The following is a 22,125-nucleotide window of genomic DNA, read 5'->3' as shown; positions in this document are numbered from 1 at the left end:
ACAATTGTAAAATTGAATTGTTGAAATGTCCTGCAGCGGATTTTCCTGTGGCAAGTTGGCCATGGCAAGTTGTTCTACGGTTAGTTGAGCAGGTGAATTGGCAATGGCGAGTTGACCATGGTGAGTTGGCCCAGGCGAGTTGTTCCATTCTGCCTTAACTGCTTTCGTGAGATTATTGGGTGGGAAGTTGCCAGCAGATGGCAACATGGTAGTTATGAATGAAGGCAAATATACATGCCCCAGGATAATGTTGCAGGATCCAATCTGGGTCAGTCACAGGGACAAGACTCATGCTGGAGACCATCTTCAGGGAACTTCTCCCTAATGGAACGTGCTGCATTCTGCTAATATGACTTTTCTTAAAATGAAGGCAAAGTCCGGCTGGGCAGAGCAGGGGAGTGATAGAACAAGGGAGAGGGAGTTCAAAGTCAAGTTGTCTCTTGAAAAAGCACCCACCCCCTCTTCATCCTAGGGCACACAGCAAGGAATGGAGAAGAGAGCAGCGTGGCTTACAGGGGAGGAAAGGGCTCTGATTCCCTTCATTATCCATACCTGGGAATGAGAGTTTAAAGAACTGAATGTTGACTGCGGCAGCTGCTGGGAGCAAACCTGATTTTATCTTGTGTTGACTTTGTTTATCTGTGTTCCTGGCATCTTCCCAACCATGTGAGTTTTGCCATGCCTTCATGTCTGGAATTCTTCCTCTTACCCTGCCAAACTAATTATCTTATTTTGGCTTGATTGGTCTTATAGTTACAGTTCTTGTTGACCATGTTTTGGACTTGATTCTCTGCAGTTAAGGCCTGTTCCTGGGAGTGTTAACCTGGATATTGGGGCAAAGTTGCAGCTAATAAAGAGACTCTTATTGATTATCTCACTGTGTTGCCTTTGTGCCATGCCCCGGGTCATCACACCCGTTTTACCACTTGTGGAAATTATTGTGGGTAAAAACAGAAAGCGACCGTGTTATGGACACCATGCTGAGTTCCTGAAGCAAAGGTGAGATATAAATCAAACAAACCAGAAAATGAAATTAAAAAGCAAATAGCAATTTACATCAAATAACAGCCGTTAGTACTTTTATCAACTATTTTAGGGGAGTTGAGTTAACCTTAAATACTCTTTGACTCTTATTCTATGCTTATTCTGTTTTATATTTTCATTTTATTCTAATCCTGTGCATTCTTTTCAGGGAATTTAGGATTGCATACATATCATCCATTGCCATTTTATCTTGATGATAAGCCGTGGCTCATGGGTCATTCAGCAAATATATTCATGACTCACAGGATATTTGAAGCTGGGTCTTTGAGATCTTAGGTCAACATTCTGTGTTATACTGTTGCTCCACAATATAGGTAGTCCTCGACTTACAATTCATTTAGTGACCGTTCAAATTTACAATGAAACAGAAAAAAGTGACTCATTCTTCACACTTATAACTATTGCAGCATCCTCATGGTCATGTGATTTATATTTGTATGCTTGACAACTGTCTCATATTTATGATGGATGCAGTGTCCCAGGGTCATGTGATCATCTCTTGCAACCTTCTGAAGAGTAATGTCAATGGGGAAACCAGATTCACTTAACAACTGTGTTGCTAATTTAACTGCAGTGATTCAGTTAACAAATGTGGCAAGAAAAGTCATAAAACGGGGCAAAATTCAATTCACCAATTTCTCACTTAGCAACATACATGTTGGGCTCAATTGTGGTCGTATCTGTATTACACCAAAGACCAAATTGTGGTCATAAGTCAAGGACTGTCTGTATTACACCAAACACTAAACTCCCACTACAAGAGCATTCCATTTTATCCTCCAGCGCTACAATGTCCCTTGAGCCCAAATGACTGACTGCAGGCAATCACACATTTCAGCCTCCAAACATTTAGGTCAACATGTGAGCATCTACAGCAAAGTTCTTCAAAGTTGGCAAGTTTAAGACTTGTGGACTTCAACTCCCAGAATTCCTGAGCTAACATGACTGGAGGAGGAATTCTGGGAGTTGAAGTCTACAAGTCTTAAAGCTGTCAAGTTTGAAGACCCCTGATCTACAGGATGTGGTTGATGGAGTGGGATTACCAGGAACCCCAAAGGTGCTTTTTCAAGAAGCAACTTGACTTTCTTTGTCTTTTTTCCTTGAATATGTTTTGCTTTTCATCCAAGAAGCTTCTTCGGCGAGGACTGAAGAAGTTTCTTGGATGAGAAGCAAAACATGTTCAAGGAAAAAACAAAGAAAGTCAAGTTGCTTCTTGAAAAAGCACCTTCGGGACAACCATGACCTGGATGGCTGAGAATCATTCCAGATACTAAATAAACATTCCAGATACCAAATCTTTGAATGGGGCTCCTGACTCTTCCAAATATGATTGCTTTATATTAGAGCCTTTTTTCCCCACTGAAGGAAAATATTACGGGGCTCTGCTGGTTTTTATACAAATGCAAATTGCTGCCTCTTTTTCTCTCTGCCTCCCTGCACCTGAAGGGAGATCTGCCTAAGAACAGATCAAACCAAAAAAAACATGAACTGAGAATATTCCTCACTGTTCTTGCAAACCTTTACGAAGTATTTTTCATTATATCCGAGTATTTACAACAAACTTGGCAATCAGCTATTTAAATACAATCCTCTTGCATTTGCTTCTCTGTGCAGTTCAACAGTGCCCCCTTTAGATTTTGGATATGCATTTTCCCCTCTCATTGCCAATTTAAATGGAGCAGCAACACTGAGTGCAATTTGGCTTAATACTTTCTGGGCAATCCAAGTATTCACTCTTCCTGAAATTTTTCAGAAAATTTTGCTTGAGCTACGATGTTTCTCTAAATCTGTGCAATGTTCTTGCCTGGAAGGCATCTTTATTTTTTATGGTTGGACTCCACCCTGCTGCTTTTCTGAAGGTGTGGTTTTGTCAGCGATCCTGGGGATCACAAAGGGAGCTGATCGAGTGACTGATGGGATTGTGCTGCTGCTGCTGCTGCTGCCATGGGAGGGTAGATTGGGGATTTTTAATGTTGTAAGTCACCTGGAGTCATCTGCGTGTGGTTTGGACAGCCATATAAATTTATTTGGTAAATAATTAATTAATACATAAAATCAAATGAATCAGCACATTACATTTATATCCCGCTTTCAATCAGGTCTTAAGGAAGCAGGCATAGTATTCCGTCCTTCTGTTCCTCACAGCAACAGCACTGGTGAGGTGGGGCTCGGGTGAGAATGTGACTAGCCCAAAGTTATCTGGTCAGCTCCCACTGGGAAGTGTGAACCCAAACCTAGGTTTCTTGCTGTCAGTACAACGCCTTACTGATGAGCATGGTGACTCACATGATTAGGATGCTGGCTTGACAAGAGAAAGCTCTTTTTTGAGACCCAAATGCTGCTGTAAGTCAGGGTGAGGTCCTATCCTTCGCTCCTGTTCCTGCTGGGGACATGAAAGAAACTGCCAACTGGGCATTCCTCCCCCTCCCAGCAGCAGTGATGCCACCAGCTAATCCTTTTAACATGGAAGTGTCTCAGTGCCTCTTACAAGAATATATCCCGTTTCTCCAAAAATAAGAGCTATCCCCCAAAATAAGCCCTAGTTAAGAGCCTGCACAGCTACCCGCCTACTCATTCTGCCTTTTTGCTCGCAGTGCCACAGCCACAAGGTGGGGGGGGGCTATCACATGCCCCCTGCACTGGTTTACCTCCGGACTCCCACAGACAAGCCATCCACACCCGACAACTACCTCACAGCGGCAGCACCGACAGCCATGTGCAGCAGGAGAACACATGGATGCTGGCCCACTTCTTTTGCTTGCTTGCGGCCACAATGGAGCAGGAGGCTGAGTGACATGCTGTTGCCACAACTGAGAGGCAGGTGTCAGGATGTGGATGACCTGGCTGTGGGGGCCCCAAGGTAAGTTGGTACAGGGCACCACCCACCGCTGCCTTGCCTCGTGTCCATGGCACTGACGCGTCACTCAGCCTCCTGCTTCATTGCAGCTGCAAGCAAGCAGAAGAAGTGGGCTGGTGGCCACATAGGGTCCTGCTTGGGGTTGCTGGAGCCACCACTGTCAGGCAAAGCAAGTTTCGGGGCATGGATGGCCTGGCTGTGGAGGCTCTGAGGTAAGCCCATGTGGGGCACCCATCTCGCATCACAGTGGCAGCACTGGTGTACAAGTGGGCCTCCCATACATAGAAAAAAGCAGAAGTGGGCCTCTCATAAATGGAAAAAAAAATGAGACACTCTAGTGCTTATTTGGGATCCAAAAGAAAATAAGACCATGTCTTATTTTGGGGGAAACACACACACACACACACACACACACACACACACATATATAAATAAAAAAAATGTATGTATGTTTATATGTATAGGTGTTGTGGCCCTGATTCCCAAGCCTATGCTGTCAGAGGAAGAAGACCTGGAAGATGAGGAGGAGGAACTGGGAATGCCTTCCTCCCCAGGACCTTCCTCCCTGGCAATGCCTTCCTCCCTGATAATGCCTCAGGTTTCATCAGACAACCGAGAAGAACAGCCTAATCAGGAGGAAGGCATATCGGAGCAGCCCCTGACAGGGAGCATACAGGAAGAGTGTTGGCTTGATCCTAAGCAGCGTCGTAGGGTGAAACGTGAGCAGCAACATAGGAGGCGTGGGAGGGTCAGAGAGTGAGCGGAGTCATTGAGCCACACCCCACAGGGCGTAAAAGTGGGTGTGTTTTTGGCTGGAACTTTGTACGGGACAAAGTTTAATCTTACTTCAGATTTTCTTCGTAAATGATTTTTGTGGACTGCCTTGTAATTTTCTGTGAGTAGATTTTTATTTGTTATCAGTTCGGACTTGGCAGGCAGAGCATGTTGGAATGCCAAGGATATTATCAGTTCCAAAAAATTAACTCTGTGAAGTCCAAGCCAGCTTGCCTGCCTGTGTTTGTGTGAGTTTGTATTCTTTCATCTTTTGGGAAAGAAGAAAAGTGAGACAGAACATATAGGTATATGTACATATATATATATATGTATTGAATAGTAGAATTTATGTTAGATAGGAAATTATATTATAATGCACTCCTATTCAGTTAGTGACCATTAAAAGTTATAACAGCAATCAAAAAACAACTGTTCCTCATAACTCTCACAGCATCCCCATGATCATGTGATCAAAATTTGGTTGTTTTGCACAAATTTGGATGTTTTCCAACGACTGCAGCACCCTGGAATCATGTGGTCTCCATTTGCGATCTTCCCAGTTGGCTTCCAATGAGAAAAGTCAATGGGGTTTACTTAACGACCACATGATTAATTTAACTGCAGTTAAATTTAACAGCCAGGGAGGAGGGAGGAGGTAAAGTAATAAAATTAGGTTAACAACCACCTTGCTTAGCAACCAAAATTCTGGTGATAATTGTGGTTGTAACTTGAGGACTATCAGTATCATCTCATGCACTGGTAAATTGAAATGAAGTCTGCCCACGTATTTCACAAGGCAGCAGAAACAAATAAAAGTTTCAGATAAATTCCAAAGCTTTTTTTGCTTCAGAGTAGAAATAGAATCATAAAGCTGGAAGGGACTTCAGAGGTCTTCTAGTCTAACCTCCTGCCCTGGTCATGAATCCTGATTTCTTAATTCCTTATTAATTATTTCTTAATTCCTTATATAGGAATATCCTTATTTCTTAATTCCTTAATTTCTAGAGATTATATAATGTATGTTAAATAAACATCTTGGCTAAAATTATAATAATGAAAAAGTATTAAAAGTAAAAAAGAACTTTATTTTCACTTTATTAAAAGTGAAAAAGTATTATTAAAAGTAAAAAAGGCAGAAATTTGTATATCTTTCGAAACTTTTTTTTGCAGTTCAGTATGAGCAAGAATTAAGGCTTCAGTAGGAAAAGTGATCTAACACCTGCAATATTTAACATACATTTTATAATCTCTAGAGCTCTAAGACCTAATCTGACAACAAAATGAGATTCCTGCAAGAAAATAGCTTTTTCAGGCATACTAAATATCCTTCTGTTCAGAAGAATGTTTAATCCACTTGGATCATGTGCCTGGATTTTCTTAGAGCATGCTGAGATAACAACATTCCGCTGTGTCTTGGCACCATAAAAACATTTGCTTATAAAAATAAAAGAAAAATATAGTCTCATAGGGAGAATACCTCGTTGAATTTACTTTTTTCCATAGTTTAAATATTGAACTTTCAAAAACAATTTTTAAATAAATATGCCTCATTCTCTTTGTGGGTGATGTCCAAACATCTCTTCCATTAATATGTTAAATCTGCCAATGTACATACATAACCTTTCTACATGATAATCTCTTATTCAATGTAAACTGAAGATTTGCCAGGAAAAAAAAAAGACTTAGTCCTGCTCACATCTCCACCTAGCGGTATGAAATTAATTCTGCATCCTCTTTTCAATTTCAAAGCAATAAATGTATGGAGTGTTAATAAACGTATCGTTCTCTAAGTGTTAAAACATATGCTTTCTCCCTAAGGTTCACTTGGGTGCTGTGAACACTTTACTTGATTGTCTGAACCTGTGTGTGCACTCATAGCCAATTCACTTTGCTACTAATTTCACAAGAAATGTTGTTTATGCATCTATACAGATGCACAGGCAATTAGACAAAATGCCTTTTTCAGAGCCAAGCCTTTAAAAGGATGCAGATGCATTTATGCTTCAAAAAGGGATGCTTACCTCATGCTAATTTTCTTTACATTCCCCTTGTGTATATTTGCCCCAGTCTTAATCCTGACTATGAGCTTTTGAGAGCAATCTAAGTTTGAATTAAAACTCACTGATATCAGTAAGATAAAGGGTGTCCTTCTTTCGGTCATGAAAATAATTATTTTTTAAAAAAACAATTTAGTGTCACATTCATGATTATTTTAAATGTGGCTTTGCTTTTATCTGGAAGCCTTTCGAATTAGAACCCAACTGCTAAAAATATATGTTTTTAATAGAACGCTTCTCCTTTAAAATGCAAAAGAAGCTATAGTAGCTAGTGTGGGTTTTCTATCATCTAAAACACTAACTTTTTGAAAATCAGGAAACAGAAATAGAGATCAGAGTTTTGTATTCATTTGTGGGCTCATATTCCAAGGCCAGTTAAGTACTTGGTTCCTGTTTAATCTCAAAATAACTTCATTTATAGAAATAGTGAGTAAATATTAGCTTTCTATTTAATCCCGCAGAACTAAGAAGATATTAAATCTGCAAACTTCAGTTTCACTTACCTTTGATATTTATTCTTTTCCAAAAATCAACACAACAATTTGCTCACATTTATATCCATTTATATCTTTATGCATGTATTTTTGTGCACATTTTCTCTAACACTCTCATTCCCCACAGAATTTCCTAATAGGGCTTTAACATGCGATTCTTATTTATATGCATTGCTTGTGCAAACATCTTGTATGCATTTTAAAGCTGCAGAAGTATAGATTGGAACACACAGATATTCTTATGTTTTTGTAAATGGAAAAGACATCAATATAGCAAATATATTTCGTGGCCATTTCTGTTCTGCAAAAGCCTGACACACAGATGAACCCTGATGATTCACAGTACACAAGCCTGATGATGGCAGATGAGATTCTGCAGAATAAATAAATAAATAAATAAATAAATAAATTTCCTTCCGCTGTTGAGCTTGTGGTGCATGCCTTTACCGTTTAGGATGCAAAGATGTCAACATTAAAGCATTTGCATTTTTACATGCTAGGTTGGCAGAAGCTCAGACAAGTAACGGGAGTTCACCCCATTATGTGGCACTAGGGATTCAAACCGCTGAACTGCCGACCTTTTCATTGACAAGCTTAGTGTCTTAACCACTGAGCCATCATGTCCCTTAATTCCTACACTCTCTAAAATCTGAGCCACAGTCTACACAGGTATAAGTGAAGTGACTCCTATACCTTTGTACTTCTCTAACCTCTGAGATTATTAGGCTTCCTATGTGTGCATCATTGTTTGGCTAATTAATTAACTGGAGAAATAACAGTTTGCAAAGCAAAGCATCAACTTATATCACCACCTTCCAAGGTTACCTCTGGTCGGTTCTAACAGGCTCGTAGGTTTTCTTATGTTCTTAGATTTCAATCTAGTACTGTTTGAAAATATGCCCCCAAATAGATGATAGAGTGCAGGGTTGGCAAAGTACGTCATCAGTTGAATGTTTCATAATAGGTAGCCATTTTGTGAATAGTACAAAACTGCTCTACGAAACAAGTTCTACACTTGTTTTCTGGTGTACAATTTTTTTCTTTTAGTGAAGGATAACAAAACCCTTAACCGGAAAGAGAACTGTTCGGGAGAAAACAAAATGATAAAGTCTTGGCATAAGGGCAGCAATCCATTCACATGACTTTGGATTTATCATAAAACTTAAATTAATTTAAATTATGTAACATTAATTAATTGCAAGAAGCTAAGCAAGACCAGATTTGATTAGTACTTGGAGGCCCTCAAGCAATCCCAGGCTCACTGTTAAATTTGGGGTGACCAAATTCCATAAAGCAATGGCAAATCATTTTCATACTGTGCCATGAAAACCAATTCTGTAAACATTTTCATATAATTGCCACTACCTTATTTTTAAGTATTCCAAGTCTCAAACACTAACTTTAGAAATTTTAATTCAATGTTTCTGGAGATTACCAGGTTACAAAAGCTGGTCTTTTTCTGAAATTAAATTAGTCTGATGTTAATGAGAGCCAATTAGTATCTGTACATTCACCATATGAAACTATTCACTACCAGATCTGTGTAAAAATAACTCTATAAATAAAAGACAAAATTAAGAAGGACTTAACCCAAGTGCTATAAACCTGTTGAGCTGCATAAGAAAGACATAAAAACTAGGTCTTTTATTCATACAAACTTGAACTCTGAAAGTTGACTCTCTGGAAAAAGGAAGGTACGGTTTTGCTGACATTAAATATTAAAACACATATAATGGGGAAATCCCAACATAAAAACCACTGCAGGATTAAGTGCCCAAAGTGAAATGAAATATAAATGCTGGCTTGCCCCAAGGAATTAAGTCAGGTAATGCAATGCCAGCAACTTCTACTGAGATATCAACAAGGAACATAATAGCTGAGGAGGGCTGCTTATATTACTCTCAGTATGTGTTTCATGAACCTGACACAGGTCCTGACAATGGAGAACTCAGAAGACTTATTTACTGAACACTCTTGAACTTGGATATAGCATTCAAGTGATCGTTAGCATTATTGGATTGGTATGGATCAGTGCATAACACTGATGCACAACAACAAAAATTATGGATTATACAAATCTTTGAAAAGAAATATTTGATGGTGTATTCTAATGTCAGAATAGTTGGCCATTACAAAATGCATCGACTTTAGGTTCTCACCTATTTACTATATATAAACTCAACTGAGCCATCACATTTTTTAACCTGGATAAAAATACTAAAAACACTAAGAGAGTTTTTAAAAATCTGTATACGACTGATTTTTACCTCTTGCCTTTAGAATTGCCACACATATTATTGTTCAATCACCCTACTCAATTAGTTAAACTTTGTGGGACAATCTAGAGGACCCTTCTTTTTATGTAGGGATGTCCAAAACCTACTGAAACAGAACTCAGAAACAAGTTCCCTGCAACATTATCCTTCTGTTCTGAACTGTATCAATATGGTATGGTCAAAAAATAGTCTAGACGTTAATCCTCCAAACTAAAGCTGACGTATTCTGGATGTGGTCACCAAAACATAACTGTTTTGTCTGGAACACTATGTTAGAAACCTCACAAACTGCTTATGGTTTGGATGATGAAAATCATTGGATCACCATTCCAAATCATTTGGAACGGCCAAATGAACCCAATCCAGAGTATAATGAGAACTAAATTGGATTTCTACAGATTATTCCATGCCTGAACCTAAAGGTTTTACAGAAACCTACTTCCTTCCATGGTATCCATATTACTCTCATACAGATACAAATCAGTCAGGAAAAAAAAGATGAAAGTATTGTGAAAGGTGCACTGATAAGTTTCTGATTATACTTCATATTACCATGCTTGGGCATTTTAGCAAATTAGAGTACATCCAAATAACATTACCAAATATATACACAGTACATTCATACAAATACATATCTATATCTCAATTTTAATTCTTTTCAAAATACATACAAATTATATGTTGCTTAAGCAAATATCCATAGGCATACCATCCAAAATAATGTCCCTGTAGCCAGAGCTGCATATTGATCAATCGTGGAAAGCACACTGAATATAAGGCAGACCAGCACTATGAGGAAACTGGGGGGGAAGAAAACAAAAAAACAAAAATTAAAATCACTAAAACATTTAATTAAGCTTTTTTTTTAAAAGAAAAGAAACAATAAATGAGAAATAAATAAAAATCCCTGACTTTCAATAGTGTAATAAGCTGCATAGGACAAACGTAAAGGTTGATTTCACTCAACAGAATGTGGGATAAAAGGACTGTGAAGGAACTTAAGTCTAATTTTAGCTTCTTTTTTTATCAGGTAACAAAGTCTTTGGATAAGGTTTTACAGGAGAATACAATTCAGCTTCTCCATTGAGACACAAAGTTAACAGAGCTATAAACAATGCTTGCAAGGAGCTAACTGTTCATATATAGATGTATCTACACAAGGAACTGCTTGCATAAACACATGGATAGTGTGTGGAATTTCCCTTACCAATTCAGCTGCCAAGGCTGAATGCATGTTAAAAGTGTAGCTCTTTTAACAACAAAATGACATTCTCCCACCAAAACAGCTATTGATAGCAATAGAAGTCATATAAATAAGGCCAGAAATGAAATCAGAGTAGAATTTAGAACTTTCCATTCCAATCAACAGTTCCAAGAAAGCTGCCCAAGAAGAAAAACATTGATTTCTATTAAGTTGATAGGGATGGAGAAAAGGTAAGGATCTTATTGAATTGTTGCAAAACCATTACAAGAATCTGCCAGAAGTATATAATTAAAATAAAAAGTGTGAGTACACATATTATTTCTGTATTTCCATAAATTTAGCCCTTTGTGTGTATACACAAGCCCAAAATGTTCATTCTGATTAACTTTTAAAGGCCAAGTAGGACAGCACATTTAATCTAATTGCACAAAATGGGGATTTTTGCAGCTCTCTATTGGCTACCGCAGGAAAGATGCTATTTCTCAAACCCCAAAATGTCCTGATCTCAAATATGCTGAGAATTTGTTAGATGATGTTATGGCTATAGAATACTACAATGACTTTGTCCATCCTTTCCTAATTCTGCCTCCCTTCAGTTTTCACTATGCTGGACGATATATAGTTAAGCAAATGCCATTTTTAACTCTGAACTGGAATTCCTGAAAGCTACCACATCTTCATCCTTTTTAAGGTAAGGATAGATTTTAAACTATTTTAAAATGTGTACTTGTAAGTTTCTGATGACATACAGCAGGGTTTGGGCAGTTTAGCAGATCTTGAAAGAATAGATAGAAAGATCCTGCTCAGTAAGATATCTAAATAGGATACACAGGAACCTAAATAGTAATATAACTAAAAGGATACACAGGAACCAACAGAAGCTAGTATGGTAGACTAACATAACAACCTTTCAAAGTTATGACAGACCTCTTCCCCCATAAAAGCTACTTACAACCCAGTTCCAGAGTTCCATGGTTGTACACACCCCACATTGGACACTTGGCAACCAGTTCATCTTTACAACCAGTTGTAGCAGCCCCCTAGTCATGTAATTACGATTTAATTTTTTTCCTCTGTTTCCAGCCTTTTCAAATGATTTTCAAGGAAAAATGACCAAAGAAAATGATGAGTTGATTAACTTAATGACACAGTATTTCCTTAATTGTCATGTTCACTTAATGACCATAGCACTCATTTAATGACTGCTAAAGAAAAAGTCATAAAATCGGGTCTGGTCACATGGCCCTCAATTTAGGATCATTACAGCAGAAATTCCAGGCAGAAATTCCAGGCTCTATTATTTTATTAGGCCACAATTGAGCCCAAAATTTCTGTTCTAAGTGAGACATTTGTTAAGTGAGTTTTGCCCCATTTTATGACCTTTCTTGCCTCAGTTGTTAAGTGAATGACGGCAATTGATAAACTAAGTGAATGACTGCAATTGATAAATAACCCAGTTATGAAGTGAATCTGGATTTCCCATTGTCCTTGCTTGTGGGAAGTGGCAAAAAGTAATCACATGACTTCAGATACTGCAATTGTCATAAATATGAATCAGTTGCCAAGCATCTGAATTTTGATCACACGATAACGGGAATGCTGCGAAGGTCATAACTGTAAAAAATGGTCACAAGTCACTTCTTTTTCCAGTGCTGCTGTAACTTTGAATGGTCACTAAATGAACTGTTGTAAATCAAGGACAACCTGTACCTATAATTTAAAATATTTCACCACCGTATTCTGACAACATGTTGTTTAACAACATAATATTCCCCATCATGGCTTCCCTCCAATGTCAATAGATTGTCTCCAGAAATAAAATGAACCCCTTCCCTCATGTCAATAGATTGTCTCCAGAAATAAAATGAACCCCTTCCCTCATGTCAATAGATTGTCTCCAGAAATAAAATGAACCCCTTCCCTCATGTTCCTCTGACAAAATGTTACAATCTGATTGTTTCAGAAGATTTTCAGAGACTTCAGTATTGGTGTTGTGAATGAAATATGGTACAATGGAATTGTATTTTTACTCGTTACTTTATTTTGTAGAACTTACTTTTATTATATAACATATTGTATTACATTTGTTAAACTATAAACCATTTACATATAGAATTGAAGGGTATATCAGTGGTGACACAAGAATGAGTTTACAAGAACTCAAGAAAACAGTTACTGACAGAAAAACCTGAGAAATTGTTTACTGAGTTAGAAAAAGCAAACATTTGCTGAATAACTGTGCAACAATTAGAACAATTGTGATTTTCAACCATCTGAGAATTACATTTTATTCTATATATGCATAGGTTTATTTGATAAATTTATATTCTGCCTTTCCTTCGTGAGCTAAAGGTAGCAAGCATATTATTCCCTCCTCCATTTTTTCCCCCATTAACAATAATCTTGTGGTTATGCAAGCCGCGGGCTTGCGCTGTGGAGACACAGCTGACTGTGCAAAATGGCACTCAATCAGTGGTGGGATTCTACTGGTTTGACCTGGTTCGGGAGAACCGGTAATAAAAAATGCTACCGTTTGGCTGAACCGGTATATTTTTTCCTCCCGATGATCAGCTGTTCTGACAATCAGCTGTGCTGGGATCCCCCTTGATGTCTTACGAAGACAGCGTCTCGCGAAGGCCCCTCGCTGTCTTGTGAAGGCCCAGGAGGCTTCCCTGAGGCCCAGGAGGCAAAAAGGGCTACACGTGGGGGGGGGGGGTTGGGGTTGCACAAAAAAGAAGCCATGCTCACCCAGACACATGGCTCCTACCTAGCCACACCCACAGAATAATAATAATAATAATAATAATAATAATAATAATAATCTTGTGGGTTAATGTCTCTGTTTGTGAGAGACAGACCGACTGACTCATGACTGACTCAGAGACAGACAGACTCAGACTATTGAATTTCTATGGCTAAATGTAAATTGGACTTTGGGTCTTCTCAGTTAAACCCTGTGTTACATTGGTTCTACAATTACTTTTGCATTTCCAGATATGTTAGAAGAACTGAGCAATCAACACCAAGATGACCATAGATTAACACCAAGTTTAACATCAGATCAACAATCAAGGAGTGAACAATATACCTCAATCAAAGAATTGCCAAACAAGCCAACAGTAAACAATCCAATTCCCTCCCCCTACAAAAAAACCTCCACCAAGACCACTCCTGACAAGGCAAGCCACTCAGAATATAAATTCTCTTCTAGTACTGATGTTGTTACCTAGTTTGGGTAATAAAACATGCAAGAAAACAACCAAGCTCAAACAGCACCAATAAGTAAGAAAAAGAAAAATATGTTAGAGAGGCTCTTGAACAAGAATTTGTGAAAGTGATCCGCATAAGGAAACATGCACTACAAAGGACAATGCTGCTTGAACTTTTATACAAATTCTTGTACATGCTTTCGTGCAAAAGAAGGTATTTTCCTTCTGTCCCTCAGTCCCTGGATCCATTCCAGTATATACAGTTATGCAGATTCCTAAATAAAGAGCAAAGTAAGATCTGTTTTTTTAAGGGTCTACATCCATTCATGTTACAATATGAAACTCCTTAACGGGTCATAAATACAATAGAAAAGTGGGAAGAACTGATATTACACGCTAGCAAAACACCAGCAGTAGCTGCTGTTCAAGAATCTATGCTAAAATCTTGCTGGAAACCAAGGTAAACTGTGAAGGTAGCCATTGATTGTTACTTTGAATTAAGCAGTAAATCTAACCACTAGATGGCAGCACATCAAAACACATGACATTCCCTCATCAAGTACAGTTTTATAAAAGTGTATGAGAAAAACAGAGAAAATATAAGGTGAAATAAAAGGTCATATATTTACAGAGCTGGAAAACATATTCATTATCTATACTTATATAATAAATGTGCAAAAAAAGTCTTTTTCTCCAGAAAAAGAGTCCAGATCCTTTTTTAAAAATGGCTTTGGTACATTTCCCAATGACTGTTATATTATATGCTGATTTTGACTTAGAGAGAGCGGTAAAGCACTGTGAAGAGGTATGTAAGTCTAAATGCTGCTGCTATTATCATCAGCCTGCTCATAGACGTAGAATGAACACACATACAGAGAAGAATGAACATATGATATTTGAAAAGGCCTAGCTATATTTTTACTTCCATTATGTTACTTTTGTTCACCACATTATAAAAAAGATGTTGAGACTCTAGAAAAAGTACAGAGAAGAGCAACCAGGATGATTTGGGGACTGGAGACTAAAACATATGAAGAACAGTTACAGGAACTGGGCTTGGATAGTCTAGTAAAGAGAAGGACCAGGGGAGACATGATAGCAGTCTTCCAATATTTGAGCGGCTGCCACAGGGAGGAAGGGGTCAAGCTATTTTCTAAAGCGCCTGTAGGCCAGACAAGGAATAATGGATGGAAACTGAACAAGGAGATTTAACCTGGAAATAAGGAGAAACTTTCTGACAGAACAATCAACCAATGGAACAGCTTGCCCTCAGAAGTTGTGGGAGCGCCATCACTTGAGACTTTCAAGAAGAGATTGGACTGCCATTGGTCAGAAATGGTGTAGGGTCTCCCACTTGGGTGGGGATTGGACTAGATGACCTACAAGGTCCCTTCCAACTCTGATTATCTGTTATCTGTTAACAGTAATTCTACTTTATCTGTTATCTTTATCTGTTATCTGAAATGGCTGGTTCCATCACAATGTTAAGCATGTTTCTAAAAAGATGTAATTTCTACCACTTGAAAATTTATCCTGAACCTTTTCATCAATGAGTCATAAAACACCCAAGTTGGGGGTGGAGTGGGGGGGAGGGGAGACTGAAAATACTTGGCAGAAGTGGTTTGTATTTAGGTACAGATATTTTAGCTCTTCTTATAATATCAGGAAAGCACAGTTCCAGAGTGGGGGAAAAATAAAAGAAAAAAAACTCCAATGAATAGAAGATGACATTATATGACATTCTAATAGAATCAAAGAGGTTGACGTAGAACAGATAAAAAAAGAATATCTGGGTTTCCTGGTACTATTGCCAGTCATTTTATTTTCACTTGACTGAAGGTTAAGGATTTAGAGAAAGTCTTATATTTCATGTATCCTCTCAGCATTGATTATGTCACATCAAGTTTGTGTTGACTCTAGCAATCACGCAGATGGATTTTTCCAGTCTGATCTTTCAAGTCTCTCAACAATTTATTGCTAGCCAATAAAACTGAATTCATCCACCTGGCTTCTGGTTATTCTCTATTTCTCTTTCCTTTCATGTTTCCCAACATGGTGGCAAGTTAGGGAGTTTGGTCTTCTCATAATTATCCAAAACGTGATAATTTGAGCCTGGTCGTTTGTCTATCCAGATTGCTTTGTTCTTGCTGTTTGATAGTATATAGTTTTGGGGTTGTAGGGTTTTTTTGGGTCATTCATGGAATTCCCAGACATTTTCTCTAACAGCACCATTAGAACATTAATATTCCTATAATTAAGATACTTATAATTATGATAATTCAGATAAGATTATAAACTAATGCAAACTAAAAAGATAAAAATAAAAAATAGACAAATAGAGAAAAATGAAAAATAGAGGAAAAAAAGAGGAAAAAAGAACATACAGATAATTGTCACTTTATGGCCACAGTTGGAATATCAATAGTTGAGTGAAGTGATAGTTAACTGATATGTCACATGACTGCTTTATTCAATGACCACAACAGAATGCCTGGTTGTGGTTATTAAGCAATCTCCCAGATTGTTAAGTAGAGCTGCCTGCTAGATTTCATGGAGCTGAAATTCTCCCAACAGGTAGCCCTTTCAGTCTCAAACATTTCTGGAGCCAAACTAAGGATTTATCCTCTCCTCCATGAATGGAGGGGAAATCCTCCATGGGTCTGCAGGAACAGAGTTAAATGCAAGCCGGTTGCCAAGCACCCAAAATGCAGTCATGTGATCATGAAGCGGGGGAGGAGATGTTTTACAAAAGCCAGAAATGTTTTATGGGCCATAAAACATCTTATCTGAAGCTTTCATAACTTTGAATAATCCTTAAACATTTGGGTGTAAGTTGAGGACTAGTTATAGTAAAGAAAAAGAAAAAATATATAAAAAATGATTTCCTCTTTCATCATAGCAAATATAAACAATTTTTGTAACTTAACATCTTCTCTTAAAATACAACAAATGATCTATTCTTCCCATCTCCCATCTCTTATTGATAAACAAATCCTTAAAACCTCATCCTTTGCTCCTAGTCAACAAACTCCATTCAACAACAACATATCCTTTTAACCTTTAACAAATCAATTTTACATTCTTTCTTTTTGTTTTTAACAATCTTGATCTTTTAAATAATGGCCTAGACTTTGATTTCTTTTCATTTTCTTTTGTTGCTTCTCACAAAATTCTTCAGAACTTTAACAAGTCTCTTTTGTAAATCCAATATAGGAAATTACCCAAATTGTTCCTAGACTTCTTATTTTTATATGCCTTTTAAATCTCAAGACATCAGCCAATTTCATCTCTATATCCTGTGCTGCATCTCTTCCATTATCATTTTAGTAGCCTGTCATTTTGATTCCACTTTCAGATTTAAGAGCTAAACATTACAACTCTTAACTTTTGGGTCCATTGTTCACAAATATCCCTCAATACATCCAATGTTAAAGTATTTTCCTTCATTCTGTATTAAATTCTGTAAGTCACATTTAAGTATTGTTCTCCTTTAATTGTAATCTTTAGTTTCTTCTGGTTTCCTCTAGTGTCCAACCTTTAAAGTCCCATCCTATCATATTTCTTTTTAAGAATTCAAACAAGATTTTTCTATAGGAAGGATTGTTATAATTAACTTCAAAATCTTATTTCAAATCAGTCTGGACTGGCTGTTTGCAACTTCCTAGAATCAACATTTCAATCATTTTAAAAAGATTCATTTAGGTCCTTAAACTTATATTTAAATTTTCTTTCTTTCCTCTTCAATTTCCCTTCCTACTTCCCTTCCTCTGTAAATTCTATGTGAACACCACATGAGTTTCTCTATCATCTGACCTAAGGTTTCTTTGTATAAACCTTTTGTACTTATAATAGTGCTGTGTCTGGGTGCTGAGTTATATCTTATCTCTGTTGTTATAATCAAAACAATTATGAATGTTTAATTTTGTTCTCCTTCAAGAATGAAGCACTGTGCAACAGGTGCACGTTAATTGTAAAGTTGCAAAGAAGTGAAGAAATATAGCAGTAGCATGTTCCTGGCATCACCAATGAAGGAATTCTGCTCTCAGAATATATTAAAGTGAATCTGTCCTGCCAGCATTATATCTGCATCCTGGGACATAGTGTGTCTCTCACCAAAATTTACAACCCCTATACTGGAGAACTTTCAATACCAGAAAGTATTTTCAAAATTAAATTAGGAAATAATTAATTTGAAAATTTGATTATTAGGTTTTTTTTCTGAAAGCAAGTGACTTCTTTTCAACCTTACAGTGATAGCAAAAAAAACAAAATTGCCTGGCAAATATGAAGGCAAGATATTTCCAGCAACCTTCATCAAGCAATTGCCATAAAACAGCTGGAATCAAGATGCCAGATCAAGTGAACCCTGGGGCTTAAATTTTCCTCTGGCTGTAAGGGGAGAAAGCTGCAGGTATTTCCTTATTCCCATGAGTTAACATTGGCAAGTACGAACTGGGCTGGTAGAAGCTTACTGGACTGTGCCTGCTGGTGCCTTGCTGTTTTGTGGAGGTGAAGGTGGCCAGCAGCTGAGCAGATGATGGGGGAGATATGAGCCTTAGAAGTGGCACTGAAACTTTAGTAACAAAAGTGGCACCGACTAGTACATTTTGCCTGCCAGAAGTCTGTAGAAATTCTCAGTCATCCAAGTCATGGTTGTCTCAAAGGTGCTTTTTCAAGAGGCAACTGGACTTTCTTGTTTTTTTCTTTTGAAGACGTTTCGCTTCACATCCAAGAAGCTTCTTCAGGTGACAGGACAGTGAGGAATGGAAGGATTTATATTCCTTGCAGACAGTTGGTCATTTGCATCCTTTTAGAGGGTCGTTGATGCGCTTGGAGGTTTATCTGTGTCCTCAGGGTCACCTGAGTAGTGCTCCTGCTTCATGTAGTCTGCAATTTTTTCCTCTGGAAATCCATTCCTACTCCCTTTGAATGGTGTGGGAGTAGGAATGGATTTCCAGAGGAAAAATTGCAGACTACAGGAACCAGGAGCACTACTCGGGTAACCCTGAGGACATAAATAAACCTCCAAGTGCTTCAATGAGCCTGTAAAACAGGGATGTCAAACTCAATTTCATTGCATCAGGGTTCTGTTTGACCTCAGGAGGCTGTGGGGTGGGTGTGGCCAGCTTCATGTCACTCGTGTTGGGGGTGTCTGTAGTGGCCAGAGCATTCTGCCAGTGAAAAAGGACTCCCAAGCTCCATTTTTGGCCATGACAACCTCCTGCAACCCCCTGCCAGAGGAAATGGGAGGGCCGCAGCAGAGTACAGTGGACAAGTCCTTTGCTGTTTCCAAGGCGGTCCATTGGGCCAGATCTAAGCACCCCTTGGTCCAAATCCAGCCTTGGGCCTTGAGTTTCACACCCCTGCTCTAAAAGGATGCAAATTACCAGCTGTCTGCAAGGAATAGAATTCCTTCCATTCCCCACTATCCTGTCAAAGCTGAAGAAGCTTCTTAGATGGGAAATGAAACAACTTCAAAAGAAAAAACAAAAACAAAAGTCCAGTTGCCTCTTGAAAAAGCCCCTTTGGGTTCGCCTGCCAGAGTTTAGATTTGTTTGGTACTAGCAGCATGCAATTACAGTGGCTAGTATTAATTTTCTGGTGGTACCAACTTGACTTCATGGAGGCCTGGCAGCAGCCTAGTGCAGTGCTCTCTTTGTTTCCTGTTTTAGGGAGGAGTACCTGTCAAGATGGCTGAATGAATACAGTTTCGTGGCAGTCTAGGGCTTGTGTCTGGAAGCTGCCGCACATCCCTTTGGAGGAGCTATCTTGTCAATCACCAGGTATATGGAAAAGATAACATGGCAACCATTTCATCATCTGGATGCTCTGTGTTTTTTATTGAGTTGTGGATACTGCCTGACCTTTGAAGGGAGTCTAGTGAGAGCAGCTGGTGTTAGTGTGACAGATAGAAGTGTGGGTAAGAGCAGTAGTTGTCTTTGTGCTAAGCACTGCAGACTTACATACCCCTCCCTTTTTGGGAGGTATGTGCCTATGGATGAGTTGGGGGGAGGATCCATTGTTTTGGATACTGGGAGGTCTTGGATTGGGAGATGGGACATGGGGTGTGGATTGGGATGAATCTGTCTATTTTGGTGGTAACCATTATGGAGAGATATGGTGAGAGAAAGGAGGCAGGACATTGTCAGGGAATGTGATCCTGTCATCTTATGTGGGGCTGAGTTCTAACTCCCTGAACTCAGCCTCATTTCCTGGGCAACAAACCCACAGAGGTCCTTGCTTTTGGCTGCTTCTACAAAACACCCAGTCAGTCTGTAACAAGGCCTGTCTCATCTGTGATTTAATCTCAATAATGCATGCCAGGTCGGCCCTCTCAACTGTGATTTAATCACAGAAGAGAGGAAAGATCTGGAATGCATGATTGAGTCTGGCTGAGTCTGGGGGCAGGGATTCCCCTCTTGGAAATGAGGCTAGCTGGATTTTGGATACAACATCAGCCAAGGTCAAGGGTGGAAGTATGGCAACTGTTATCCTGGAGTCCCTGAAGGCTTTCAGGAGTGCTATCTCAGCGCAACATGGGGTCCATCGCCCAAGTCCAAAAATGAGCACATTGAGGAGGACATTACAAACAGACAAAAAGCATTTTTGAAGAAAAACTGAGTTGGTCTCTCTCAATCCCAACCAAGGTCCACTGGTGGGTTTTAGAATAGGATAGGGTAGGGTGGGGTGGGGTGGGGTGGGGTGGAGTGGAATGGAATGGAATGGAATGGAATAGAATAGAATAGAATAGAATAGAATAGAATAGAATAGAATAGAATAGAATAGAATAGAATTCTTTATTGGCCAAGTGTGATTGGACACACTTATATAGCATTTACCACAAGACACATGACACAAAATCACAAGGTGTTCCCTTACAGTATTTCCTGCCTCTTTACGGGTAGTCCTCGATTTATGAGCACAATTGAGCCCAACATTTCCACTGCTAAATAAGGGAGTTGTTAAGTGAGCCATGGCACAGTTGTTAAACAAATCACTACACTTGTTAAGTGAAATCACACAGTTGTTAAGTGAATCCAGCTTCCCCCTTTCACATTGTCTGTAAGAAGCTGGCTTACAAATGGCGACCAGTTGACCCCAGGATGCTGCAACCATCATAAATGCATGCTGGCTGCCAAGCACTTGAAATTTGATCACGTGATTGTGGGGACGCTGTATCAATTATAAGTGCGAGGATCGGTCGTAAGTCATTTTTCCCCCAGTGCCACTGTAACTTTGAATAGCCACTAAACAAATGGTTGTAAATCGAGCACTTATATACCACTTCACAGTGCTTTACAGCCCTCTCTAAGTGGTTTACAGAGTCAACCTATTGCCCCCAACAATCTGGGTCCTCACTTTACCTCAGAAGGATGGAAGGCTGAGTCAAGCTTGAGCCGATGAGACCCGAACTGTCAAACTGATGACAGCTGGCAGTCAGCAGAAGTAGCTTGCCATACTGCACTCTAACCACTATGCCACAACGGCTCTGGAGCGATTTGAATCTGTTGACTTGAAGAAGTGGATGGGATCCTTATGACTGACCTATTCCCTTTCCTGGCTAAGGCTATCCAGGGTTGAAATGCATGTGGTGGTGAATTCATGCTTGAGAAAGGGGCTTGCTCTTTGCCTCTTAAAGAGGCATTGATTCACCCCCTCCTTAAGAAGCCATGCTGGGTCCCATCATAGTAGGCAACTTTTGTCCAGTGTCCAGCGTTCCCTTCCAATACCTAATCTTTCCTTCTGCAGTGAAGAACAAGAGGAAGGAGGTCTAGGCTTTTCAACATTATTTACAAATTAGGGTCCAATTCTATTCTTCAATTTCTTAAAAGGGGTACTATCTTGCCTGGGTTCATTTATATTGCATGTTGCATTCAACTGTTAACCAGTTAAAAGACAATCACAGAGCAAGTTTCTTTTGTTCCACATTTTTTAAATGCCATGTATATCTGTTAACACTGCTGATTAGAAAATGATACAAGTGAAGAAACAAGATTTTGCAAAATTGCCTTCTACTTTGTAATTTTATCTATTAACAGCTAGGACAAGAAGCAATGGATGGAAGTACATTATAGAGAAATCCAATCTGGAATTAAGGAGAAATTTCCTGACAGTAAGAACAATTAATCAACAGAACAGCTTGACTCCTGGAGTTATGGTGCTCCATGTCTAGTGGTTTTCGAGAAAATATTGGATGACTATTTGCCAGG

General features: G+C 38.8%; 1 protein-coding gene across 1 annotated transcript in view; it reads right to left on the bottom strand.

The window, feature by feature from the left end:
- Positions 1-22,125, bottom strand: part of KCNQ1 (potassium voltage-gated channel subfamily Q member 1) — a 378,292-nt gene that overhangs the window by 312,677 nt on the left and 43,490 nt on the right. Inside the window, exon 2 of the mRNA XM_026706550.2 lies at positions 10,212-10,302. Within this exon, the coding sequence (XP_026562335.1) occupies positions 10,212-10,302 (91 nt within the window). The remainder of the gene's footprint in view (positions 1-10,211; positions 10,303-22,125) is intronic.

The sequence above is a fragment of the Pseudonaja textilis genome, chromosome 1, assembly GCF_049901715.1.
Source record: "Pseudonaja textilis isolate UNSWEBS1 chromosome 1, rPseTex1.2, whole genome shotgun sequence".
Classification (NCBI taxonomy): Eukaryota; Metazoa; Chordata; class Lepidosauria; order Squamata; family Elapidae; genus Pseudonaja; species Pseudonaja textilis.
Note: the sequence above shows the minus strand (reverse complement) of the source record. Positions and strands in the feature narration are given on the sequence as shown.